Source organism: Pogona vitticeps, chromosome 2 (assembly GCF_051106095.1).
Source record: "Pogona vitticeps strain Pit_001003342236 chromosome 2, PviZW2.1, whole genome shotgun sequence".
NCBI classification, from domain to species: Eukaryota; Metazoa; Chordata; class Lepidosauria; order Squamata; family Agamidae; genus Pogona; species Pogona vitticeps.
In genome coordinates, this window is record NC_135784.1 from 32433492 (window position 1) to 32461480 (window position 27989).

Here is a 27989-nt window from a genome sequence, read left to right on the forward strand (position 1 = left end):
TTTCATTTGAATAATTTACTGGATCATAGGAACATGAACTTTTGTTGTTTGTGGTCTTGTTTCTCCTATTGGAATGCACTTAATGCCTAAATAGGTTCCTGTTGGTTCCTTGTTAATCTAGAACTTTGAATATAAATTTGTATGACCTGTACTTATCTATCACCTGATCATTAGCCATCAGCTAGTGGAATGAAAACAAGTCATGTAGGAAGGCCCAGTGTCCTGAGATGATGGACTACAATTCCTAGCATCCCCAGTTAATCAGAAATTCTTGACAACTGTGCTCTAATCATCCCAGGATCCAAAGCTGGGAATCCTGTGAAAGACAGAGATTTTCTATTGCTATATTACTTCACAGTCCAAGTGTCTGGAAGAAGGAGCAAAGGAGACCCAAGGTGCCAGAGCCAACCTGGAAAGTTGTTTGTTGACAGTAACAGTGACATGTGTGTCACATCCATTGGGAAGAAAATCCTGTTTAACTCGACATTCCTCAGTAAACTTGCATGAGCTCAAATCACAACTCTTTGCACATCCATTCTGCCTTTTTTTTTAAATGTTAGGGACATACTGTATGTAGTTTGGAAACTCTCCGTGCACTTCCAGGGGTCTTTGTGGTTGGAAGGGAAACGCAGTCCTACTGTCTACCTGGGTAGGTAGTGTCCCTTCCAGTGTCCCTCTTTATTCATAACTTTCTCTGACCAAATGCCCTCTAGAGATACTGGACTACAATTGACATCATTCCCTGGCCTCCACCACAGGTCCAGTTGTAAATTACTCTTGAGGCCCTTCCCTCATCCAAGCCCAAAGCTCTAAAATAAACAAACAAACCAGTTCCCTGCACACTCCTGTTTGAAAAATGGCCAAGAGTGCCATCTTGTCTCACCGATGGCAAGCTTCTCCTTCAGGACAAGAAGATCATCCAGGTCTAGAATGGGAAACAAGTGGGGAATGATGTGCCCCCTTGCCAAGATTATTGGATTACCACCCCTCTCCCCTCCAGCCCGTGGCAAGCAACTGGGAGGGGCCCTGCATTCCAAAGTCTGACTGTACGAGATCCAACTAGGGACTGCAGATTTAGAATATTTCCCAATGAGAAATGGGGATTTGATATCTGGCAGAGGAATCTCCCCCCCCCCCATAGGCTGAAAAACTCAGGGTTCTGGCAGTTGTGCCCAGCCTCCCCAGACAGTGACCGTGTTCCCCATTTAGACCTGCTGCTTTCTGCCGAGAACTTTTGGGTTATTGACCTCTGGTGTTGACTTCATTTCTTCTCATGTCTGCCCTCCTGCAGCAGTGCTTCCTGGGGGGGATGCAGTCCTTCAGGAGGCACCTTCTATACAGACTCATGGACAGAGAGTACAACTCCCAGCATCCCCCAGACGCAGGAGGAACTGGTTCCTTAGCTAATCCACACAATGGCAGGGGTGGCTGACTGACCAGTCATGGCGGATGCTGGGAGTCCTACTGGGGGGGTTCAAAAGATAGACCATTTTAAAGCACATTTTCCCTTAAAACCCTTGCCACACTAAATTGGGGGGGAAAACCCACTCCAGTGGGGAAGAAGGCACAACAGTTTGGGGAACCCCGAGGGCCAGGCTGTAGCTACATCTCTCTCCCACACAGTAATAGGTCCTGCCTTACCTGCTCAAGGCAAATGTTTATTGGGGGAAAGTAGCTCAGCCCAACCTGCTCGATCAGTACAAAGAGGCGCAGCATCATAAACACACACCAGATAAACCAGCCTTATATGAGCTACATTTTCCTTTTACTTTATTACTCCTAACCAACAACAAAGATATCGGAGCTTAGAAACTTTTTTTCCGCTATACGTCAGTTTGGGGGAAAGTGCCCTAAACAGAAAAGATGCTTGCTCGCTTTGGATGAAAATAAAGAGGGGAGAAAAGGGGGGGGGGAGGAAAGGAGAAAATAAAGTAGTAGCACACTGTGGCAAACAATACCCCCCCCCCGGAAAAAAAGTAAAAACAATTAGGTAAATAAACCTCTGACGGAGAAGGGACAGAACAACATGGAGAGGGCGGAAGGGAAACACAGGGCAGTAAGAAGAGGCGGAGGTTGGAATACAGTCATAGAAGCAAGAGGGCCGCATAGTAGGAAACTAGACCTCCCGCCAACACAGCAGTCGGGTACCTTGCTGTGTTGTTAACCTCTTGTGTGCAGCATTGTCGCATGTTTACAGCAGCGTCCCTGTCCTTCAGATCTGTCCTATATCCCAAGCAGGAACGGCTGCCACCCCTCTACGGGCATCTCCGTTGCAAGGACCTTGGCAGCCAAGAAGAACAGGCTCACTCCATCGGTCAATCCCCTCGAACAGGATTTCTGAGGTAGGTGGCAGGAGAGCAGTAGTCGAAGGAGGTGCAGCCGCCACAAGAAGAAGGGAGGAAATGCAATCCTGCCCCTGGCTTGCAAATGTTTTCTTGGTGTGTGTGTGTGTTGGTTTGGACTACAACTCCCAAAAGCTCCATGCCAGCGGGTCCATTTTCTGATATTCTGGGAGTTGTAGTCAAAGCCACAGGGCTTTCCAATGCTCTGGCTTCGCATTTAGCCCTCCTGAAGCCCTACACGCTTGAGAAATCAGGGCCCCATCAGAATATGGGGCAGGTTATCTTGGCAGCCCCTCTCCCCAATCAGTTACCCTCCCTGAAACAGGGGAGGGGGGAGTTCCACTGCCCCGTTTCTCAATCAGTAGTAACAACTCCCTTCCCCCCCCACAAACTTTCCAACCAAGACCTTCTACATCCACTGTGGGGCTTCCCCATATTTCCAGCACAGCTGCTTCCTTCAGCTCCTTTCCAGTTCCAGTCATCTTCTCTCCCAGCAGTGAAGCCCAGAAGGCTGAATCCAAATCGGAAGGGACTGTGTTTCCTTTCTTTCCGTGGACAGATGCTTGCTTCCATTTTTGTGACATTTCCAGCCTGCCTCTCTTCACGTCAAAACCATCTCCTGTGGGCTCTAATCCCTCCACACAAGCAAAAGCTCCACTATGATGATGCTCAGCTGACGTCTGTGGCTCTACCTCACCTTCCCCCATCCCTGCTACAATAGTGTGTGGTGTGCTGAAGGGGAGTCTTAGGTGCCTGGTTGTGTTGGCAACTAGAAAGTGATTCAGATGATTGGACAGGGAAAAACACCAGCTAACACAGGAATCGGTTCCCTGCAATGTGCAGAAATGCATGCCTCTAAAGTCAAACCCTGAATCCTACCCAATACTCATACATCAATTTGTTAAGGTGGTTTCCCCAGTCACAAAGCTGAATCCAGCTTGAGCCTTTTCCCCTCCTGTCCTTCGATATGCTGTACTCTTTTGCAATTCTTTCCCTAACCACAGGTAGCTTTTTCTACCTACACCCACCCCCAGCCCACCTATTTAATGCCTTTGACCAAACTACCAAGAACTCCCAATAGTTAAGGATATCAGAACTGAAGGGTGGTTCCTAAGCTCACTATTCATACACACACACCCCATCATCTTCCAGTTTTCAAAAGAGGGATTCAAGTGTCTCTATTCTCTTGGCTTCTCTAGTTCACAGTGACGAGATCTCCAGGAATTTCTGGGACTAAAGAACCTCTTCTCCCCAAATCAACCTGGTCAGAAGTAAGTGAGCAGCTGGGATTCCAGAAACAAAGAGAAATCAGCTGGGTCTTTTCCATCCATGCAGAAATTGGTGACAAAGCCACACCGGGTATCTCATCTAATGCTGCAGTTTGACCTTAAGACAGCCTCCGGGTATTCAGGTACTAATGCACTGGCTAATCAGACAGAGCTCCTATTATTCATGGGGCCACCTATAGTTAAATTCTTTGAATTGTGTAAGTCAATAAAGCTTTCCCTCCACGTTCAAGGGGCTTATGAATGTCTCCTTTTCCACCGCAAGTGGATTCTCTAGTATTTCATAAAGTCTTAGTCCATCCCATCAGGCATTTAAGGTACGGAGGTCAGTCCTCGGCATTTGTTAAAGCTTTTGTTATCCAGAGTTCAAAATGATAAGGGGGAGTTGGGCAACAGGAGGGAGACAGGGGCTAGTCGGCCCCGAGCAAAATTTCTGATGGGTCATAGAGAGAGGAATGGTCAGTAAAGCTTTCTTTCCCAAAGATTGGGGCATATATTTTATCTACACAGTGTCAAACAAATGTGAATTAAGACATCTGTATGGATTTCTAAATCAGGATCTATTCTCAAAGGATGCAGTTGTAACATTTTAACCGTGATCAGTCCATCCTTGGAAAAAAAGGGGGGTGTCAGCAACACTTCTTCATCAAGGCATTTTCTATGAGCTCCCCATTTGTACTGTGCGTTGTTTCGTTTGCCTTTTACCAATATTCTTCAGCCATGTGCAGATAATCGGGTGCTGTCGCAAAAGCAGGTTAAGCATGGGGGGGAAGAATTCGCCCCCCCCATAATCAGGTCGTAACAGAAGGGCTTTCTCTCTCGTGTGGGGTTCTCGATGGTTTTAATAAAGGACAACGTTCCCTTGCCCCCTCTCTTTTGGGGTGCAGCCCCACGGCTCTTTATAGGGTCTCCTTCACATGGCTCCTTTGATGCTTCAGTAGGTTGGCCCGCCGAGTGAACCCCTTCCCACAGTGGGAGCAACGGTAGGGCTTTGTCCCAAAGTGGGTGCGCTGGTGGATGATGACCTCCAGGGTGGTGCCAAAGCTGCGGCCGCACTCGCTGCACTTGTAGGGCCGCTTGCCCAGGTGGCTGCGCTGGTGCTTGAAGAGCTGGGAGGTCTGGCTAAAGTGCTCGGGGCAATCGGGGCATTTGTAGGGCTTCTCTCCCGTGTGGATCCTCAGGTGCCGCTCCAGGTGGGAGCTCCAGGCAAAGCATTTCCCGCAATACTGGCACTTGTGGTTCTTCTCCATGGCGTGGCCGCGCTGGTGGGCCAGGAAGGCCGAACTGTCCCCGAAGTGCTTGTCGCAGTCCGCGCACTTGTAGGGCCTCGAGTGTAAGTGGGTCTTGTTATGCTGCAGGAGGTGGACCTTCTGGGCGAATTTCTCCCCACAGATGGGGCAAGGGAAGGGGCGTTCCCCTGTGTGGACCCGGCGGTGGCGCTCCAGGTGGGAGGCCCAGACGAACCCTTTCCCACACTCCTCGCAGAGGTGGGTGCGCTCGCGGCGGTGGCCCCGCTGGTGGCGCATCAGGGTCTGCCGGCTCCGGAAGACCTTCCCGCAATCCTCGCAGCCCAAGTGGGTCTTCTTGTGTTCCTCCAGTTCCGAGATCTGGGCAAAGCTTCTCCAGCAGGCGGGGCAGTTGTACGGCCGCTCCCCCATGTGGTTGCGCCGGTGCTTGGCCAGGTGGGCGCTCTGGCTGTACGTCTCGCCGCACTCGGGGCACTTGAAAGGCCTCTCTCCGGTGTGGACCCGCCGGTGCCTCTCCAGGTGGGAGGCCCAGATGAAGCACTTCCCACAGTCGTCGCACTTGTGGCGCTTGATGGCCGTGTGGCCCTTCTGGTGGTTCTCTAGGGCGGAGCTCTGGGCAAAGCGCTTCCCGCACTCGGGGCATTTGAAAGGCTTCTCGATCAGCTGGGAGCAGCGGTGCTGCAGGAGGTGGAAATTCTGGCTGTAGGCCTCCCCGCAGTTCAGGCATTTGAAGGGCTTCTCTCCCGTGTGCATCCGGCGGTGGCGCTCCAGGTGGGAGCTCCAAATGAAACACTTGCCGCAATCCGTGCACTGGAAGGGCTTTTCCCGGGCAGCGTTGGCCTCGCTCCGCTGGCGGCCCCGTCCGGCCGTGTGGAGGATCTTGGTGCAATCGGAGCAACGGCTCTCCAGGCTTTTCTTCAGGGCGTGGCCACGCTGGGTGGCTTTGTCCTTCTTTACCACGGGGACTATTTCCGGTGGCTTGGGAGCCACTCGACGTGGCACAGGTTTCATCCGCCTGGGGATGCTTTGAGATGTGCCTGGCCGCAGTTCCTCGGGGCCTTCATCTTCCTCCTCTTCATCGTCATCGTCTTCCTCCTCCTCGTTGTTATTGCTGTTCAGCAATTTATCAGCAGCTGAAACACACATATACAACTCACTTATCAAGATGATTTAATTTTAATGGCCTTTTAAGCTTAATGTGTTTTAATCTTAAACGCCTGAACTTTCTCCGTCTGCACTAGAAGTTGGCATTAAAAAAAAATTGCATAATCTCATTGTACTAACTTTTCTGTAAAAAGGTTTGTTATTTTAAAAATAATAATAACACATATGCCATCAAGTTGATTCTGACTTGTTGGCCCCTCTCCCATTGTACAGCAGAACAGCAAATACTCAAGATTCTCAGATCCTGGTTCTGCTACCAGGTGCTCCATCTCACTCAGCCTTTTAATAAACAAAACAGCAGTTGTGTGCCATGAAGCTGTATTTGACTTATGGCAACCTTCCCAGGCTTTTCTAGGTATGAATTATTCTGAAGAAGTTTACCAGTCTCTCCTTCTGGTGGTGCTCTGAGACCATGCAACTTCCCAAGGCCACACAATGATCCTTATGCAGTATATACTTAAAGAATATATAGCAAAAATAAAAATAAGACACTAGTTGTACCTTAAAAACAAATGGATTTAGTCCAATGTGAAACCTTGTGGGTTCACGTTGTGGGCATCCATTGCTTCAGATACACAGAATATGAGAGTCAGACCACAGGTTGAGATGGGGAAAAGCAAAAACCAAAGTGTTTTGCTTTCGCACCACCCCGTAGTGCTTGCTTACTTGCTTTATTTATTTATTTATTTATTAAATTTATACCTGCCCATCTAGAACAAAGTCTACTCTGGGCAGCTAACAATAAAAAACAACAACAACAAAATAAAATAAAAAGCAACAATAGTAATTGTTAGTAATGGTAAAGCACTCTCCAGGTGGTTTACAATTTAATTGTGCAGGCTACACATCCCCCTGCCCTCCCCACAACAAGATGGGTACTCAGTTTTTCGAACTCAGAAGGATGGAAGGTGAGTCAGCCTCAAGCCTGAGCCTGGGAATGAACTCACCTCATGAGCAGAGTCAGCGCTACAGTTTAGCCACTGTGCCACCTCAAAAAGATGGTGACAATTACAGGACAGGCTTTTAGAATAACAATGAGACTGTAATGACCCATTCCAACTACTGATCACTCAGAAGACATCCTGTCATTTGCAACCATACGGCTGTACTGAGGTGGATTCTTGTCAAAAACCACTCAGGCACAGCTATGTCAAAAATATTGAGAAAATTAATACATACAGTATGCTAAGTTTTCCTTGACTCTTACGCCACCCTTTTTTAATTTACACTGGAATCTGTTAATCGGGCCCGCTGAAGCTGTTTCTCTTTCAAATCCTCTTACGGAATCCGTTTTCTCCACAACAGTTACTATGGGATCTGTACCGCAAATACCTGCAACTGGTTCTTGTGTGCTATTTCTCTTGTTACGATTTGCATCCATTAATTCTGTTTGTGCAGAACTGACTTCCTAAGGCAGTCGTTCCCAACCTTGGGTCCCCAGACGTTCTTGGACTAAAACTCCCAGAAGCCTTCACCACGAGCTGTGCTGGTCAGGATTTCTGGGAGTTGTAGTCCAAGAACATCTGGGGACCCAAGGTTACGAACCACTGTAGTTCATTCACAATCTCCCAGATGACACTACCCTCATTCCTGTGGTTGTCAATGTGCTTTTCCAGCAATGGTTCTGGGATCCCCAGATATTCTTGGAGCTTTCACCACTTGATGTGCTGGGAAGGATTTCTGGGATTAGCAAGTCCAAGAAGATGTGGGGACCCAAGTTTGAGAACCACTGGTTTTACACTAACATCTCATGGAAGAATAGACTACGAGCCATCAAGAACATCTTTCTGAATGAGGCCATTAAAGTCCTGACTTTGTATGTAAGTATAAGAACTTCTCCTTTGACAAAAGCATGTATGTGCAGATGAACAGTATGGCTATGGGCACATACAATGCCACTGCATGCAAAGGTGTTCATAACTGACTTGGAACAAAACATGCTTAGCTCCTGCACACTAAAAACCTCTCCACTGCCTAAGATATACTAATGACATCTTCATCACATGGACAGGAATGGACAGGAATCATTTGAAAAATTCCACAAGGATTTTAGTAACTTTCACTCAACCATTAACCTGAGCCTAGAGACCTATCTACACAACAGGCACACTTTCTGGACACCTTCTGAGCAGCTAGACCACAGACATATACACACTCTTATTACACAGGAAACTCACTAATTGCTACGCACACTTACATACCTCCTGTTTCCATTAAGAACCAATGTAAAAAATCCACAGTCTACAGGCAAGCCCTCAACACAACTGCATGGGCTCAGATCCACAAGGCAGAAACTCAAAACTCATGGATTTATAGCAGGCATTTCTTACACCACAATATCCACTCCATGAAATGAAAAAACAAACTGACACAATAAGACGGGCAGCTAAAAACTACCATCTCCAAGAGAGGGAGACCCTCAAAAGGAAAAATCACAGAACACCACTAGTAGTCACTACATCTCTCAACTGAGAACATTCAAATATATCATCAGTGGGCAATATTTCCACATTCTGGGCAATAACGATTCCCTCTCCTAGGCTTTAGGTGACCAGCCTGTCTTTGGTTACAAGCAGCTACCCAATCTTGAGCAACTACTGACATATTACAGGTGGTATTTAACAGGCACAGAAGATGAAATTCTGCTGAGTGTGATCATTTGTAACAGAATAGGTCTGTTGGATCATTAGGGAATTTGGAGACAACTTCTCCATAAATCGCACTGATTCAACAGGACTACACTAAGCAACAGGATTTCAGCCTGAGACAGAAACAAGAACCTGCAACAAAACTAGATGGCCCATCAGGGGCTAGTTTGCTTGTTCATTCTGCTAATGGGATCTATGCCATCTTTTGCCAGCCCTTTGTCTTCTACCCAAGGCAAATGGGACAGTCACTAAGCAAGAGAACAATTACACAAACCTGTCATCACCAATAATAACAGACAAAAATCAGTTTCAGACCACTTCAGCCTCCTAGGGCTACAGTACTACCGATCTCAAAGCAAGTACTGTGGAGAAAAGGAATTACAAAGGAAGTATCAAAAGAGAGACCACTGGACTGGGATGTATTCACCAATTCCAGTCTAAATCCACATCAAAGGATTAAAAGAAGAATGAAATATTTTATTATAAGCACAATACTCCAGAATTATTCACCGTCTCTGATTCAACTATAGTTAACAAGGTTATTTTCTTTACAGTTCCACCTCAGCGCAACCACTTGTTTTTTTGATAAAAGGATGGCAGGGTGATTAGTACATTACCTGGACCACAGTCATTCTAAACCTCCCTTGCCAATGTAACTATTGCCATATTTTGCCCTTTTCACTTGGGGTCAGGGTAGATAAAAACTATATATATATATAAATCTCAATTTAAATCACGATTTAAATAAAATCAATTTTTAAAATTCAAATCATTAGAACTGCATTTTTAAAATTTAAATAGTGACTTGAACTTACAGTATATTCAAATCCACCCTGCTTGGTGGATATATATAAACCTGTGACCTAATTATTATTGCCAGAGTGTCCAAGTTAGTGAATGTACCCCACAAAAGTCTACACTGAAATTAGTCTTTCAGGATCTACACAACTTTTTTTGTTACAGCTGCTGAAACAAACTAACACAGCTATCTCATGGAAAATTAAAGCAAGTAAGTCATCAAAAAAAGAAAAAAGAAAAAAGAAAGAAATAAAATAAAATAAAAAGGATGGGGAAAAGAGACCTGCCCTTTTTTCTACTCCAGTTAAGTTTTTAAGATTAGAGTCCTAAAGGCAGCAGAATCTATTTATCTATTCTTTCCATAATCTATCTACCGTAGTTATTAAACTTTCGTACATCACCAATTTATTTCTTTATATCAGCTTTGTATTTGTTTTTCTCCCCCCCCCAAAAAGGGATCCTGACAGCCCACTGTAAAACTGAATGAAAAATACTACTGAAGCACAAAACAAGCTCAGATATTAAAACTGTAATATGCTGTGCTAATATAACGCAAGAACAAATTTTAAATAATACAAGTCGAAACGTATCAATTTTTAAAAAATTAAATAAAATAAAATTATGCAACACCCATTCAGGGAGGGAAAGCACACCTTTCCTCGGTAACAAATCAATTACTAAAGCCTGAGAGAATCACAATGTCTTGACCTGCCATGAAAGGACACACACAAAAGTGGCAACCCCAAATTCCCTTGGGAAAGAGTTCCACAGGCTGGGAGACACCACTAAGGGAACCCTACTGATCATAGGAGCTGCAGGAACAACCAGGGGGAGGAAGAATAGAGAAGAAGGGCCAGGGAGGAAATAAAAAGCAATGAAGGACAGAGATTTCAAATATGCAAAGCATATACATATACAGGTACAGTATACAGTTTTTGTCTAGGCTACCCCAGCAGACATCTCAACTCTAAAAGCTTATCTTTTTGGACAACAACTCCCAGAACCCACAGCTTGGGAATTCTAGGTGGTGTAGTCCAAAAAAGCAACCTTCCTAAGCTCTTAAGAGAGAAAAGATATAGGACGTGGGAACCAGACAAAAACCAAGAACCATTTCTCCAAATACATCTTGCAAAAGTTACCTGTCTATACCTATACAGGCACACACACCCTACAGTCTCCTCCTTCCACTTTTTTCTTAATAAATATTACAAACCAGAGGGGACAGGAAGCCTGAAAAAAAAGGATTCAGTCTTTGCTCTTCTCTGTCCCTCCATCCAAAGAGTAGCAGATCGAGGCCACCTCTTCCTCCAACAGAGAGCGGAAAAGGGGGGAAGGAGGGCCATTTATTGACTGGAAATGGCCACTTGCCCGGTGGGCGGGGCTTTGAACAAACCTCCCTCCGGGCACTAGAACTCCCCCCCACTTTTTCCATACGCTTCCAAGGCAATCTGCTTGGAAGAAAGGGGGGAAGATAAAGAAATAAAGGACAAAAACACCCCTCTAGGTGAATTTTTCCTGCACAGCTCTCTTGAGGTGCGGGAAGGTTCAAACATGAGCAAGGAGGCTGCCTCTCCCTTTCCCCGCCCTCCACAAAGTTCTCCAGAAAGGAAAATAATCCTCAAAGTTCTGTTTCAAGGAGTTCTGAGGGAATTTAATTCTCCTGAGGAAGAAAAAAAAAGTGTGGAGTTCTTGAAAATTTCAAAAGCATCAGAGGACCCCAATTCTGACCATGAAATAAAAAAGCTAGATGGATTATTAAGTGATGAGGCTGCTAGTAAAGTTAAATAAGGAGCTTATTTCATGCCACAGGTGTGGGCATTTCTAGACTCATTGGCTCCAGGTGTGCTGGCCCAGGGGCTGGCCAAAAAGCCTCCTTCTTTAAAAGCCACCCCCTTTTAAAGAAGGGGAGCAGGTATGTCTTTGTGCATGTGAACTGAATGAAAAGGTGTTTTTTTTTTTTTTAAATGTCCCTTATGGAACAAAATGGGAAACTTTTTCAAGATAAATTGGGTTTACATTTCATTGCAATGGTTTTTAGTGAGATGGGGGTCCTTTAAAAAAAAATTAATCCCTAAACGTAGGCACAAGATTATAGAAAGTTTATACTAGGTTTTTTTGCAACCTTCATATTAGAATCCATAATCTATTACAAAGTGTCTTAATTCCCATTCCTGAGGTACAGTATGAAATGTATAATTAAAATTCACATCTATCAACCGAATAAATTGTGGCAGAAACTTTTATTTAAAAGAACTGAAAGAAAAAAAAAACTAGTTTATCTGTTTTCTGCTGCTTATCCCCCCTGGAGGTCAAGGCTGAATACATTCCTTTCTTCCCCATTTTTATCCTCACAAGCCTATAAGAAGTGTGTGCCAAAGAGACAGGCCAAAGATTATCTATTTATTGCCCCCCCACACACCCCTCCTATTTTCCAGTTTTAAATAAGCCCTAAAGGCTTCTGAATTCCAATCTCTTTTAGGCAGTGATTCTACAGCATTGTTTTAATAATGGCTGTATCACTTGCTATTCTTTTGAGTTCTACTATCCTTGTTTGGTTTCATATTGTTTTAACAACTTGGAGTTGTTGTTTTTTTAATGCTGGTACTCCCAACAGGATGGAGGAAGCACATTGGAGAGAGAAGTTTTGCCCCTTGTTTTATGTCTGGGAAGAATCTGAAACAAGGTTTTAAAAGGCTACTTTTTTCAAAAAAAAATACATGCCCCAGCCAGCAGGGACATGGCGACCCCGGGCAGGGTCTACAAGCTGTAGTCTAAAGCAAGATTTTAAAATGTGCAAATTATGTCTAGGTTGCAAAGTTTCTTGAAAAACCAGGTGATACAAGTATTCCAAGGAGCTTCCAATACATTTATTTGGCAGCATTTAATTTTAAAAACAATTATCCATTCACATTTACAAGCTACAAGGTTAAAGGCACAGGAATTCAACTCCATCTTTGTGATTCTCACGTGTCAAACCAATGTAGGCAAACGAAACATGATGCTCTAGCACAGCCACAAGCCAGATCAAGAGATGAATACTAACATCACCTAAGTACAGGTTCTGGGAAGGACACCTTTCAACCCTTTATTTACTTTTGTGATTGAGGATCAGCAACTGAAAGGAACTGGGCAAGGCTGAGAACTGGCAGCAAAGACTCAAGAAATACTAGTAACAGATCATCCATACCCAAACAGTGCACCTTTAGAACAATGAAGGCTTCAACAATATTTGCCCCACACTTTTCTCCCAGTCCTGAAGAGGGGGGGGGGCAGGATAGCATTCAGTAACAAACAGAGCACAAATATGTCAGGAATGGGAACTCTGTAACCTTGAGATGTCCCACTGCCAGAAAACAATCAGCCTCAGAAAAAGAATTATGCCCCTCAACCTCCACTGGGGCATGATTCTCTGTTTTTATGCTATTCTCCACCTCAACTTTCTGGAGACTCAAAAGCCTTTTTTGTCAGAACTGGAAGTGGCCATGGTCCCCAAAATTGCAGATGGGTGGGTAGAAAAAAGAGTCAGGCATAGCATCTGCAGTGCCTTCCTGTTACCCACTCCAGTAGGCGCAGACATACAAAAGCATATACAAACACTCCAAAAAACGCAGAGTTGGAGGATATCCGAAGGGTACACACCATTTTGGATCTCTTCACCCACATGGGTTTTTAGCAAAGCCCCTCTTGTGCTGTTGTTTTGTGCCTCCATGTCACCTCCTAAATACAGCAAGCCTAAATTGAGGTCTGTGCGATGTTGAAGGAGTGGTTTATCCTGGCCACCCCTGCCAGTCAGTTTCCATGGCCCAGTAGGCATTTGAACCCAGGTCTCCTGAATCCTAGCCAACACACTCTTATCCCTTGCACCATGCTGGCTCTCTCCTCTTTATCACTGGAGATATAAAGCACCCCCTGCCCTCTTGTTTCAAATAGATTCTACAAGGCTACACAGGGGCTCTCTGCTGCAGATCACCCCGAATGTTACACCACAGATAAAGGGTGCATCCAAACCCTCGGGTTTGAGGAGAAGATCTGACATACAAACGTGTGCTTGCCCTTTTGAGCGATGAGTAGGGTCTGTTTATCTCTAAGGCCACATCCCAATAAGAGCGGTCCCTATGTAGCATAGTATTTTAGCTGTCGAAAGGAGGCAACTAAATATTGAATGAAGTTCTCCAAGGCCAGCCTTGCTGAATCCCTGCGGCTCAAAAGGATTGCTGACTCCTAAGCCATTCCGAGGCGCAGAGGGACAAAGGCCTGGAACATCTGGACTGTCAGGAGTGAAGCACTCTGGACAGAGCAGGGTTTCCAAAATTCCCCATAAACCAAAAGGAAGAAAAGACAGAACGCCTCGAAACAGGTCAATCAGAGCACCCTGGCTCAAAGTACACAAATGTCATTGTGCAGAGGAAAGGCACATTTATGGGGCCTGCTCAACAGGTTTCCGAGTTGCCTGGGTTGCAGCCTGTTCCCTGGAATGTGCATCAAGTAAAACAAGGACCAGCTTGAAATCACTGGATATGTAAAAGAGAACCGGAGGGGGGGGGGTAGAGAGGTGTAATTGCTAATTTATTTAGGATATTTTCCTCCTGTCCCTCCCCTCATCTGCTATTAAGACAGCTAATAAAGGCCAAAGTCTTTGACCCACCGCTTTCATATTCAAGACTTCCCTTAGTGTGCGGGTTCAGCTAATAAGGCAAGGGAGTAGCTCAGCATCGCCCCAAGATCCTTTATGGAAGCTCTGAGCCAGGATCTCCCCAATCCAGTGCTCCAGACAAAGAAGTGGGCGACCTAGGGCTCTCTGGATGCTCCAGAATACAACTGCCATCATCCTTCACCATGGACAAGTGCTAACAGGAGTTGCAGTCCGAGAAAGTCTGGAAGGCTACACGTTGCCCCCAACCACACTGCACCACAGCGATGCTCACTTTGTTCCGACATAAGAAAGAAAGAACCAGCAAAGAGACTCTCCAAGTATCTTCCCTGAGAGATTCTCATTAAACTCAGACGAATGCAAAAGCTAGGGAAAGCCCTGGCTATTTTGCTGAATATGCTACCAGTTATAACTGCTGATGGCAGGGAAGTGATTGTGCCGGAAGAAGAGATCAGCTTTACCCATTTTTTTATTAAGTTTATTATTACCAGCTAGGACCAGGAGCGATGAAGTAACAAAGGATAAGGATATTGAAAACCAGTACAAAAGCAAAAAGAAAGGAGAAACCGATCCTTACCAAGAGACATCAATGTCTCGTAGCTCTCCTGCATGACATCTCGATACAGGGCCCTCTGGCGTGGGTCCAGATACACCCAAGGCTCCATGGCAGGAAAAAGATATTATCTTCTCAGAAGGCCACAAATACCTACCAACAAGAAGAACAAATTAAACCCATTCAGTATCGGATCTCTTCCTTGGTGACGGGTAGGTTTGTGTATGCAGATTGGTGAGATATTTAAGGAGTGGTTTTACCAGTTCCACTCCCCCAGTGAATTTCCATGGCTGAGCGGGGATTTGAACCCTGGTCCCCAAAGTGCTAGTCCATCACTCGATCCAATACACCACACTGGGTATCTGTTCCAGCAAAAAAGGAGAGAAAAAATAAAAGGAAAAGGAAAGGAAAGGAAAAGAAATGACCTGCAGCAACCAGAAGCTCCAGGAGAAGCTGGAGAGTGGAGAACTTCAAAACCTTTAACATCCTGAAATACAAATGTTTCAAAACTGGAAGTAGACTTCTCACCACTTCCCATGAAGCTATTCAGTTACGCACATGTGTATTTTGGGGCATTGCTTGGGTGGCCCCTAAAGAGTCTGGAGGGAGAAAAATAATCTAATATACAGCAACTATGGAATGCCCTCCCGACTGAGATTCGTCTGGCGCCGACACTGATCACATTTCGGCGCCAGGTCAAAACCTTCCTGTTCCAGAAAGCTTTTACAGTGGGGTCTTGACTTGAGAACTTAATCCGTATTGGAAGGCGGTTCTCAAGTCAAAAAGTCTGTTGGTCAAGTCTCCATTGACCTACAGTGCATTGAAAACCGATTAATCCCGTAACAGGCCGTTTTTGTTCCATTTTGGTTTTTTTCTGGTCTGTAAGTCAATTCTCAGGCTGCAAGTCAAACTTAAATTTTGCGGCCAGAGAAGTCTGTAACTCAAAAAGTCTGTAAGTCAAGCCGTCTGTAAGTCAAGGGTCCACTGTAATTGAAATAATATTAGCTGTGGGTCTGACGGCAATTTTTATATATGTTTTAATTGTACTTTAATTGTTCCAAATTGTACTGTATCTTAAATGTTGTTAAATGTTGTAAGCCACCCAGAGACCTTTGGGTAGTGTGGGCGGCATATAAATTAAATAAATAAATAAATAAGCCCTAGTAGTGTTTTCAAGATATACATGAGACATATAAAGAGTAATTTTACCATTACTACCCTCCCAGTGAGCTTCTATGGCCGAGCAGGGATTTGAACCCAGTTCTCCAGAGTCCTATTCCAACACTCTTTATCTGTTGCATCACACTGACTCTCAAAGCCTGCTTTACAGTGCGGAAGAGAAAGAAAGAAGACAGACTGGAGAGCTCTTTAGGTTAGCCTGAGGCTTCCTGGCACCATTTCATCGGGTAAAGACAAATGTAATGTAATTTCAAACCCCTTGTGGCAAGAACTACATTTCAGAATAGGAGGGTAACATCTGATGTAGCTCTTCAGATTAAGCAAAACTACATACAGTACCTTCCTGTCCGGAAAGCTATCCTACTACACAGCAACACAAATTCTCTACCAAGATAAGCTGGTGGCCTACTTCTCATGAAGCAATTTAACACATCTAATTTGTTCTAATGGCATGTAATTAAATTTGGGCACGTCTTTAAACTATGAACAGGTTGCCTCTCTTATCTGATTGTATCAGAAAATTGCTACAGAACAATGGAATGATACACCAGTGAAGAACGTGATTAAAGGCCTACTCCAACGCATTTTGTATAGTTTTGCAAGCTCCGCAGGCATGTTTAAATATATTTCCAGCTGTTCCTCCTTTGTGTAATCCAGCTAGCCATAAGTAATGGCACAGCATACTACATAATATTGTGTGTTCTGACTGGCCTACACAAAACAGGTATTGCCCCGGCAGCTGTGATTTGGCACACATAGACTCCAACACACCCAGATCATGAAGCCTGGAATCCAGAACTTATAAAACCATCTAACCATTTCTAAATGCAACATAATGGCCAGAATTTTATTGGTATTCATGTAAGATCCATGTTAACGTGCAGTAGCTAATTGATGGGGTGCATCTTGGTTATGCAATCTGGCCAATGACCAAGATGCACCCCAGTAACTTGTCAGCCACAATTAGCCATAGCAAGTTACAGAAACCTAACATGGACACCATTTTCTTTTCTTAATAAACTGCAAAGAACAAAAAGAAATTCCCCAAAATACTTAGTGGAGGAAAGATAGGAGACTCTGCTATGTTGGGTTAGATCCTTGTCCTTTTAGGCCAATACTGTCATTTCTTGAATGGTGGTTCTTTTCTAGGGTGTTGGAAAGGATTCCTTCCTAACCCCATTTCGGATTACCCTAACCCAATAAAACAGCAGAAGTTTGTAGGAAAACTGTAATACATGTAACACTTGTCATATTTACTTTATAAATTATACAACATTATTAATTCATCATTTGTAACTGAATTACAACACGTTCAAAGGGGGAGCTGTGATCATTCGTTCCAGTGTAACTCAAAACAAAGTCTTACAGGCACCACATGAACAACAAACGTATCTCAACACAAGCTTTCAAGGATTACAACCTACTGTATTTCTTTAAATGGTTGCAGGGAGATGCCAATATTATACTCCATACTTCTGAAAAGTGGATAGCTATTCACAAAAGCTAATCCTGAAACAAATCTTTCAAATTTCACCGGCTCGTTCTTTTGTATCAGTCATTGTATTGTATTGTCGTTGTATTGGCATATTCAGAAGCTTCATTAAGCAGTCATTGCACGTTTACTCAGAAGCAGGCAGACACTATTCGAAATCCTGTTGCTTAGCCTTGTAAGTCTCAAGCAGAGTACCCCACTGCATCAGAAGGGATGTGGTGAGCCAAGTTCTCCCTACGTTCTACTGATTCTAGTTGTGACATTAGGCAAAGCAACAGGAGTTCAGCCACTATGCATATGTACAAATGTCCTTGTTTTATCATAAAAGAAAATGGATGTATCGAAGACTAAAGAATGAGACCTCATTTTTGGAAGCTAAGCAGGGTCGGTCATGGGAGACTTGCACGGGAGACCACCAAGCAAGATAAAAGATTGTCAAGTGGGATTAGGAAAGAATCCAACGCCCTGGAGAGCAACCGCCACTCAAGAGATGACAATTTTGGGCTAAAATGGACAAGGATCTTCCTCAATATGGCACACTCTTCTATGTTTCCTAAGAGTGTTTTCTATATATAGAAATGAATCCACATAAACATTTCCGCATGATACACTGAGTGAGTAAGTAATGATTACATACTGAGAAGTTGGTTCTTACCAGCACCTCTTCCAAGGTTTTCTAAAGGTAAAGGTAAAGGTTCCCCTTGACATTTTAGTCAGTCGTGTCCGACTCTAGGGGGCGGTGCTCATCCCCGTTTCCAAGCCGTAGAGCCAGCGTTTGTCCGAAGACAGTTTCCATTGTCACGTGGCCAGCGTGACTTAGATTCGGAACGCTGTTTACCTTCCCATCGAGTTGGTCCCTATTTATCTACTCGCATTTACATGCTTTCGAACTGCTAGGTTGGCGAGGAGCTGGGACAAAGTGACGGGAGCTCACTCCGTCGTGTGGATTCGATCTTACGACTGCTGGTCTTCTGACCCTGCAGCACACAAAGGCTTCTGCAGTTTAGCCCGCAGTGCCACCACGTCCCTTAAAGTTTTCTAGGTACAGAATATTCAGAAGTGGTTTATCAGCCCCTTCATCTGATGGCATTTCACTCATTCCAAGAGCAAAATGTCACAAGCGTTTTTTCTTCCGGATGCTGTATATCTAGGAAACCCTGGATGGGTTAAGAGTACATCTGAGCTACTGCACCATTTAGTATAGAATACTATATGTACTCTTTAGTAATTGGATTTTTTTCCTATATGACCCTTATGCTGACCAGGATCTGTGCCTACACAAGCGCACCCAAGTGCATGCATTTTAAAGACTCAAATACTAGAACACTACACAGATTTGGAAATTGTGGGAGGGAATGGAAATGCCCATGCTTACTACGCTATCCAGATCAACACAATCAAATACGGACTTACATAAGCTACTTACACATTTCTATTACTGTACTAGGGGGGAAACACAGTAGTGTCAAAGCTCCTTGCTGAAGTGCTCATGAAGCACCAGCTCCTTGCATACGTCAGTCGACTGGACTGTTCCTGGTTTCCATGGTGGCCAGGCTGAATACAGAGCAGGCTTCACAGCAGTGTAAGGGTGTTTACACTATGGCCACTGATTGCTCTTACTAATTCAATAGCCATGCCTTCTTTCCCAACATGAGAGCCTTGGGATTATGGCTGCAGGGGAAAGGAGGAGGAAAGCAAGATCAGGAAAAATCCTCGGTGTTTTTCTCGAACCCATGGGCTGCTAGAGCTCTTCCTGACAGGCTGGGTGGCAGGCTCTTTCAATTTTACATCTCCCTAAAACTGCTACTAATGCTTTCTACAGCTATTTTTTAACAAATAAAACAAACATTTCAGTTCCAGCTTTATTTAGCTTCCCAATTCACACATGTAACGCAAGTCATAAAGATTTTTTTCTTTCAAATGATCTTCATCTTCATTCATGTTCTGAGCCACCTTGGGCCCTGCATTGGGAGAAAGGAAGAATATTCAACACTAAAAATAAAATAAAATAAAAAACTTCTGTCCATGGCTCACTGGGGCCCTCAGGACAGCTATGCTAACTCCAAAGAAGTAGTCATGTTAGCCTGTCTCAGCAGGTTGGCAAAACTGAAGAAGGAAAAAAAAAGAGGGGAGAAAGGCAAAATACTGCGGCAGTTGAAAGACTAACAGATTTATTTCCACATGATCTTTCATGGATAAAAATCTACTTCTTCAGACACAAGGTGTGCAACTACTACCTCTGTATCTACATATATCCCCATGGTGGTAGGACATTGTTTGTATATTCACTTGGTCATAACTCCTACAAGCATGGGGATATACATAAACATAATGGACATAGTATTTGCATATCCGGTGTCTGAAGAAGTAGATTTTGACCCTCAAAACTTGCTCTAAAATAAATCTACAGTATTAGTCTTTCCACTGCCACAATATTTTGCCATTTTCTCTCTTTTTTTCTGTTTAATTTGCCCAATGCATCAAAGTAGTAACCAAGGCCCATGCAACTTATGCACTTTCTCTTCTCTTCCCACCCAAAAGCTTCACTGTCTCTCTTTCTTTTATATATATATACATATACACACAGAGATTGCTCAGGCTTGTCCAAGCGCCAATATGTATCTGATGACAGCTTTATTAGATACATAACGTGATTTCCAATTTTTTTACATATACACACAGGCACACATACACACACACACAAAGTTTGGTTTTGCGACTCATTTTGTAAATTACCTTATGTATCTAGTAAAGCTGTCATCAGATACATATTGGGGCTTGGGCAAGCTTGAGCAATGAGTGAGCTGGGCTCCAAATCTCCTATACCCAAGCTCTGCACTGAATCCTCTGTAAGAAGCCAGACCCTCAGCCACTCAAGATCCACTGCCATGTAATGTGCACAATAAGAAAAATGGCCTGGAGAGTGTTGGGTTGGTATCCCTCATGCACCACAAAGATTACTGTGAAATCCATACACTCATTCACATATCCCAGCCTTTCACAAGCCAGGCCCTCCGGAAATTTTACAGGGTGGGCCAAATATTTTATAGTATATTTCTACCTGTCTTTTCCCACTACAATTGAGTACTGAGGGCAGTTAGAAAGACCATAAAAGCCAAATGAAAAACAAGAAATGGAAAATAGATTCCACTACAAACCAGCTAAATCGATAAACAAGGCTATGAAACCAGTTTATAATCTAAATTAGGGTAGACCTACTGAATCAATGGAAATTACATACTTGTTGACTCAGCAGGTCTAATCCAGTTAGCATTAGTTGTAGTTTAGTCGTCAAGTTGTGTCCGACTCTTCGTGACCCCATGGACCAGAGCATGCCAGGCCCTCCTGTCTTCCACTGCCTTCCAGAGTTGGGTCAGATTTATGTTGGTAGCTTTGGTGACACTGTCCAAACATCTCGTCCTCTGTCGCCCCCTTCTCCTCTTGCCTTCACACTTTCCCAACATCAGGGTCTTTTCCAGGGAGTCTTCTCTTCTCATGAGATGGCCAAAGTATTGGAGCCTCAGCTTCAGGACGGGTCCTTCTAGTGAGCACTCAGACTTGATTTCCTTCAAAATGGATGGGTTTGTTCCCCTTGCAGTCCAAGGGACTCTCAAGAGTCTCCTCCAGCACCACAATTCAAAAGCATCAATTTTTCAGTGGTCAGCCTTCTTTATGGTCCAGCTCTCACTTCCATACATCACTACTGGAAAAACCATAGCTTTGACTATGTGGAGCTTTCTCGGCTAGCTGATGTCTCTGCTTTTGAAGGTGCTGTTTAGGTTTGTCATCACTTTCCTCCCAAGAAGCAGGAGTGTTTTAATTTCGTGGCTGCTGTCACCATCTGCAGTGATCATGGAGCCCAAGAAAGTAAAATCTGTCACTGTCTCCATATCTTCCCCTTCTATTTGCAGGTGATGGGACCAGTGGCCATGATCTTAGTTTTTTTGATGTTGAGCTTCAGACCATTTTTTGGCGCTCTCTTTCACCCTCATTAAGAGGTTCTTTAATTCTCTCCAGGATGTCTGACTCAAGGTCAGCAACCACACTATCTGGGTTGTACGGGACATCCAGATATTTCTGATATAATTCCTCTGTATATTCTTGCCACCCCTTCTTGATGTCTTCTGCTTCTGTTAGGTCCCTACCATTTTTGTCTTTTATCATGTCCATCTTTGCACAAAAGGTTCCTTTCATATCTCCAATTTTCTTGAACAGATCTCTGGTTTTTCCCTTTCTATTATTTTCCTCTATTTCTTTGCATTGTTCATTTAAGAAGGCTCTCTTGTCTCTCCTTGCTATTCTTTGAAAGTCTGCATTCAATTTTCTGTAGCTTTCCCTATCTCCCTTGCATTTTGTTTCCCTTCTCCTCTCTGCTATTTCTAACGCCTCATTGGACAGGCACTTTGTTTTCTTGCATTTCCTTTTCTTTGGGATGGTTTTTGTTGCTGCCTCCTGTACAATATTACGAGCCTCCATCCATAGCTCTGCAGGCACTCTGTCCACCACATCTAGTTCCTTAAATCTGTTCTTCATTTCCACTGTGTATTCATAAAGGATAACCCAGTGATTTTTTCCTACTTTCTTGAATTTTGCTATAAGAAGCTGATGATCAGCAGAGCCACAATCAACTCCAGGTCTTGTTTTTGCTGACTGTATAGAGTTTCTCCATCTTTGGCAGCAGAGAATATAATCAATCTGATTTCGGTATTGCCCGTCTGGTGATATCCATGTGTAGAATCGCCTCTTGTGTTGTTGGAAAAGAGTGTTTGTAATGACCAGCTTGTTCTCTTGACAAAACTCTATTAGCCTTTGCCCTACTTAGGTTTGAACTCCAAGGCCAAACTTCCCTGTTGTTCCTTTTATCTCTTGACTCCCTACTTTAGCATTCCAGTCGCATGTAAGGAGAAGAACATCTTTCTTTGGTGTCAGTTCTAGAAGGTGTTGTAAATCTTCACAGAATTGGTCAATTTCAGCCTCTTCTGCATCAGTGGTTGGTGCACAAACTCGGATTACTGTAATGTTGAAAGGTGTGCCTTGGATTCGTATTGAAATCATACTATCATTTTTGAGATTGTATCCCAGTACAGCTTTTCACACTTTTTTGTTGACTATGAGGGCTACTCAGTTTCTTCTATGGGATTCTTGCCCACAATAGTAGATTTGATAGTCATCTGAATTGAATTTGCCAATTGCTGTCCATTTTAGTTCAATGTCACCCAGGACGTCAATGTTTATTCTTGCCATCTCCTGTTTGACCACCTCCAGCTTCCCAAGGTTCATAGATCTTACATTCCAGGTTCCTATGCAGTATTTTTCTTTGCAGCATCGGACATTCCTTTCACTTCTAGGTGCATCCGCAGCTGAGCATCCTTTCAGCTTTGGCCCAACCACTTCATTAGCTCTGGAGCTACTTGTATTTGTCCTCTGCTCTTTCTCAGTAGCAAGTTGGATACCTTCCAACCTGAGGGGCTCATCTTCCAGCATCATATCTTTTAGCCTTTTGTTCCTGGTCAAGGGGCTTTCTTGGCAAAGATACTGGAGCGGCTTGCCAGTTCCAGCTCCAGGTAAATTGAGTTTAGTCAAAACTCTCCACTATGATCTGTCTTGGCTATCCCTGCATAGCATAGACCATAGCTTCTCTGAATTACTCAAGCCCCTTCGCCACGACAAGGCAGCAATCCGTGAAGGGGAGTTAGGATTAGTACCTAGATTTAAGCCAAGACAGTGAAATTCATCATGATAAATAGCCCTTCCATTAAGGGCTTAATTTTCTTGCACTCCCTGCTTCATTTCCAGCATGTCCTTTATCCCCCAGTGGACAAAGCCACAGACAAAAGTGGGTGTGTCACCCCTTCTTCCACCTCCCTTTTTTCCCTTTCTCTTTAGCCATAAGAGGAACACATCACTAATCCAGAAGTCTGAACTGATTGCTTACAGAAGGCTTATGCAATGAGGCCGAGGGCCACGAACTGCCATCCCTCTTTCACGCTATAATTCCCATCATGACTAAGCATGCTGTCTGAGGCTGATGAGAGCATTCATTCAAAACATGTAGCCAACACACTGAGAAAGCGGTCTTGGCCTCAGCAACTCACAGGGTTGGTTTGGGAACAGAGCAAAAGAGATTACAAAAGAGGCACCCCTCTCAGCTCCTTGGAAGAAGGGTGGAGAACACATTTTGAAAATAGCAAATATCACACTTTACTGGATGTACAAAATCAACCACTTACACAAGGATCACTTCCATCCAATGCACAACTTAGAAAAGTTACTTTTTTGGACTCCAACTGTCAGAGGGCTCAAGCCATTAAGGCTTGTGGTCCAGCTGACAAGAGCAGTGCAGAAACGTCCAACCTTCCATCCAAAGGTTAAAAATTTGGGGAGGGGGGACACAAAGCAGTTGGAGAGTCAAAACATGTCTCCCCTCAGGGATTGCCCAACCCAGCTGTTTTCAGTGCATGTTTATTTGCAGAGTAGCTGGACTTATTTGGCTTGGCGATCTGTTACACAAGCAGCTACCAGTCACCAGGCATGGAGCACACACCATGCTCCCATAGCTGTCATTATTACAACTACCCAGATTAAAGCACTTCTTTCCAAGACTTCAGCATGGTCCATGGCACAGGATAAAGGGTGTTTACTGTTAAAGAAAACAACAAAAGGGAGGAAGCCCACCTCATATATTTGCAGCTCATACTGAAGACTTTCAAATGTATATATCTTTCTTTCTTCCAAATATTTTTACCCTGCCTTTCTCTCTTTAAAAACTCCACGCAGGCAGGCAGCCACTGAGGGAAAGCTTACCTAAAGAGGAAGGTCCTGGCCTTCTTGTGGAAGATGGGGCCTGCTTAGCCTCCTGTGGGAGGGAGTTCCAAAGTCTGGGAGCAGCAACAGAGAAGGCCCTCTCTCGTGTACCCACCTTCTGCCGTCTTTAAATTTCCTCCCTTTTCTCAGACCAGCTCAAGATATTTTTTAGCAACCATGAGAGATTGTTCAAAACTGTTTATCTTGATTCTATACTGTAAAAACCTAATCAACTAGAAATCACAAAGAATTGTGCATGCACTACTTTTACTGCCATCATCTTCAATAACGGATTCACTGCTGGCTATGTTTTCCGTGTAACATGACACTCAGTCAGAAACATTATCAAATAAATTAAACTCTAATCTGTAAATGTTTTACCACAATCAGTACCACAAGACTCTTTGTTGGTTTTGATACAACATATTAGCATAGGTACCACATGGGAATAATGAAATGGTTGGCAATTTGCCACTGAAATCCACCAGCTCATTCTAAACTTGTAACTCTGTGAGTTTAAGGAGCTTTTAGAATACATTTGTACTGAATTCTCCTGATCATTTAGCCGCCTGTCAAAACCATGGTCTTGACAGACAGCTAAAGGCATCTATTAAGTAAACTGTAATACATATAAAACAGTCCAGTACTGGGATCATCTCTGCTTTTCCAAACCAAACAATGCTACCCGATGGACAACTACTCAGAAGCACATGACTAGAGATCGAGATGTTCATATCCATCTAGGAATATGAATATCTTCATCTCTGCACATGACACTTATTTCCTGATAAGTGTGTGCATGGTTGCAGTAGTCCAGCAACACCTATTTCATCTTTTTTTTAAAGACTGTATCTGAACTATCATTTTTCATTTGAGCATCCACACATCACACATACCTTGGCTGATCTCTTATGTTCACTTTTTAGTGGAAGGTGCAGAACAGGCTTCGTTTGCACATACTGTACTTTAATTATCTAAGACATTAAAAGTGTGGGTGCTGCATACTCGTGTCACTGTACAAATTTGTGGTATTACAGAGCACTTTATTGATACGCTAAGCTCCCTCGGAGATATTTTTAAGACAGGAAGTTAGGGGGAAAAATTTGTATTTCCTGGAAGTAGTAAGATGAAAAAAAACAGCAAGGAAGATAAGATAATGTGTGCCAATGTTATTGACTTGGATGCATCCACAAGAAGCTGGCTAAGGCTGGTTCCTTCTTCCCCCATTAAGCAATCCCCAATCAAGGACTACTAAACCATCATGTGGATTCAGGAGCAGGAGTGTTGAGGAAAGATTATCTCTTCCAGTCATTCTTTATCAAATTTTGCTCCCATCGGCTGAGTAAACCACCAACCGGAAAGAGGCAGATCAAACAAGGCCTGAACATCCAAGCCTAACGAACCTTATAAAGAGGGATTTTTTTTTTTTTGAAATCCCGGGGGGGGGAGGGCTGCACGAGCGAACGATCCGATTGAGTTACTGGCTTTCTTCCCCCCCCCTCACGAAAGTCCCCCTTCTCAACGACCTCCCCTCCCTGACGGCCCATTTCGCCCCCACCCCCCCTACTCTCGCCCTTGTTCCCATCCCATCCACTTCGAAGCACAAATAAATAAATAAATAAATAACAACCCAAAAGCCGGAGGGAGGGGGGGCAGGAGAGAAAGAATCGTCTTCCCACCCACTTCCAAGATTTCACACTGAGATGCCTTCAGGGCACCGGATGGATTTCCAGGAGCCCAACCATTTTCCCCCTCACAACCATCCACCAGGGAAAGAAAAGAAACGTGATCGCAGGAGAGGTGGGGGGGTGAGGTTGTCGGAGAAGGGAATTATGGAAAAGAGGAAATGGGGCGAAAGCCATTGATCCAAAAAAAAAATAAAACCCCCTCCAGGCCCGGATCCCATCCCGCCCTCCCCTCCCTTTTGCTCCCCGGATTCGCCTTTGATCACCTACAATCTTCCCCCCCGGGGCGGCTCCAGCAAGTTGGCAGCGGGGGGGGGGGAGGATCCTCTCTCTCTCTCTCTCTCTTTTTCTCTGTCTCTCGATGTCTCCCCTCCCTTTGCGGGGATCAGCGGCAGCCACTGCCGATTAATCCGGATATGCAACCCACGGCGGCTGACTCGGGAAACTCCGCCTCTCCCTCCGTCGGGCTGAGCGCCGGCCGAGAAAGAGAGAGAAGGGAAGGAAGACCTTTTTCCCTTCCCCGCTCCAGGAAGAGGAGCCCTCTGCTGGGCACGGCCCGGCTTGAGAGACCCTTTTGAGTGCATCTTTAGGGTCATGCCGACACGGAAAATATCAGAGTCGCCTTCTTCTCACGATCATACCTTTCTCTATCTATCTATCTATCTATCTATCTATCTATCTATCTATCTATCTATCTATCTATCTATCTATCTATCTATCTATCTATCTATCTATCTATCTATCCATCCATCCATCCATCCATCCATCCATCCATCCATCCATCCATCCATCCATCCATCCATCCATCTCAGGGGTCAGGGAACTTTTTTACCTTTTACCCCCCCCAAAAAAAAAATTTATATACGCCAACATTACCCTCTTGATTTTAAAGGAAAGGAATCATACATTATTTGAATTCAAAATCTTATTGAATCTACACAGGCTGTGTACCAAACTAGCAGGATAGATCATCAGCATCAACGGCTGCCAGGTGATGTGTCAAACTAGCAGGATGCACCGAATTTAATAAAGATGCGCACTATTTTTGCTGGAACACATTGCACACCAGCCATGGGGTGGTATAGGGAGTAGTAAGGTGTCCAACGTGCCTAGCGAGTGGCATTAAATTTTTGTTAGCTCGCAGAGGATTTAATTATCATCAATGGCTGCCAGAGTGCAAGATATATTTTTTGTGTTATGTTGACCTGAGTGTCTTGAGCTGATTTGTCACTTTTTAAGAATTACTTCCTTTTTAAAGTTTCAGCGTCTCAAATAAAGTAAGAGTTTCAAAGTGGCTTCGCATCATTTCCACGAGAAAACTCTTTTCGATAGAAATTCCAGCTCTTTTGAGATATTCCAGAAACTGGCTCAACTGCGATTTCCTTGTGCTTCGGAAAATGCCTAACAAAGGCATTGAAGAGAGGGATAGGATGTCAGAAATATTCTCAGCCATCTGACAAAGTGGACCTGTCCACCAAATCTCACATTAAAATATAATAAAGGTGTCACACGTTTTTGTCTTTTGTTTGTTTTATCTTGTTTTGTTTCTTTGGATTTTGCCTGATATGCTAGAAAAGAGAGGTGTTTTTGAGCCTGAGCGCCCAAACTGCAACACAAAACCAACTTATTTATTTCAAAGTGCCAACACTGTAATTATAAATTAAAACCTGAATACTGAGGTTTTAGTTTATAAAAAACAACTGCCCCTGCACTGCAAGGGTTAAATGCTTGTATTTTTCCCCCTATGAGTGGTATTAACAGAGAAATACTTACCGGTCCTCCAATTCCCCCATTGGGCTAGACCAGTAATAGCCACTATTGCACCCCTCTGCTGGACCACTGCATCAGCAGAGGGGAGTGCCAAAATCCAGGATCAGAGGATGGGTATTTCTTTATGGCAACTTATGGCTCGCGTGCCCACAGAGGGCTCTGCATGCCAGCTGTGACACGTGTGCCATAGATTCACCTATAGAATCTCAGTAAATAACTGGTTCGGCCTTTTCACTCACCGTTATGCTCATTTTGGCATCTAGGGCAAATAGCACCACCACCCTTGCCCTAAAGCAGGAGTGTGAGACAGACATCCATGAGAAGGGAGGAGGAGAATGTTACATCTCCTCAAAAGAAAGGGAAGGGTTAT

The 27989-nt window shown here is 44.1% G+C and overlaps 1 protein-coding gene across 3 annotated transcripts; it reads right to left on the minus strand.

The window, feature by feature from the left end:
• Window positions 1-1753: 1753 nt before the first annotated feature.
• LOC110088036 (uncharacterized) lies at window positions 1754-27427 on the minus strand. Of its 3 annotated transcripts, none has more exons than XM_078388748.1 (3): window positions 26120-27427; window positions 14714-14842; window positions 1754-6008 (listed from the first exon to the last, which is right to left on the minus strand). In XM_078388748.1, the coding sequence occupies exons 2-3, from the start codon at window positions 14799-14801 to the stop codon at window positions 4528-4530; spliced, it is 1569 nt and encodes a 522-aa protein (XP_078244874.1). In that variant the 5' UTR covers window positions 14802-14842; window positions 26120-27427; the 3' UTR covers window positions 1754-4527. The 3 variants fall into 3 exon arrangements, with proteins under 3 accessions (XP_078244874.1, XP_078244875.1, XP_020665740.3); XM_078388749.1 differs by having other exon boundaries at window positions 26116-27427; XM_020810081.3 differs by lacking the exons at window positions 14714-14842; window positions 26120-27427 and adding an exon at window positions 10699-14690.
• Between the last annotated feature and the right edge of the window lie 562 nt (window positions 27428-27989).

Bases quoted from the DNA above. Each gene is read 5' to 3' on its own strand.
- LOC110088036 (XM_020810081.3), bottom strand. From the start codon at position 10,828: ATGGCCCTCCTTCCCCCCTTTTCCGCTCTCTGTTGGAGGAAGAGGTGG. The intron at 6,009-10,698 runs GTTTGTAATATT...TGTGTGTTTCAG, and splicing joins CAGGCTTCCTGTCCCCTCTG to CTGCTGATAAATTGCTGAAC.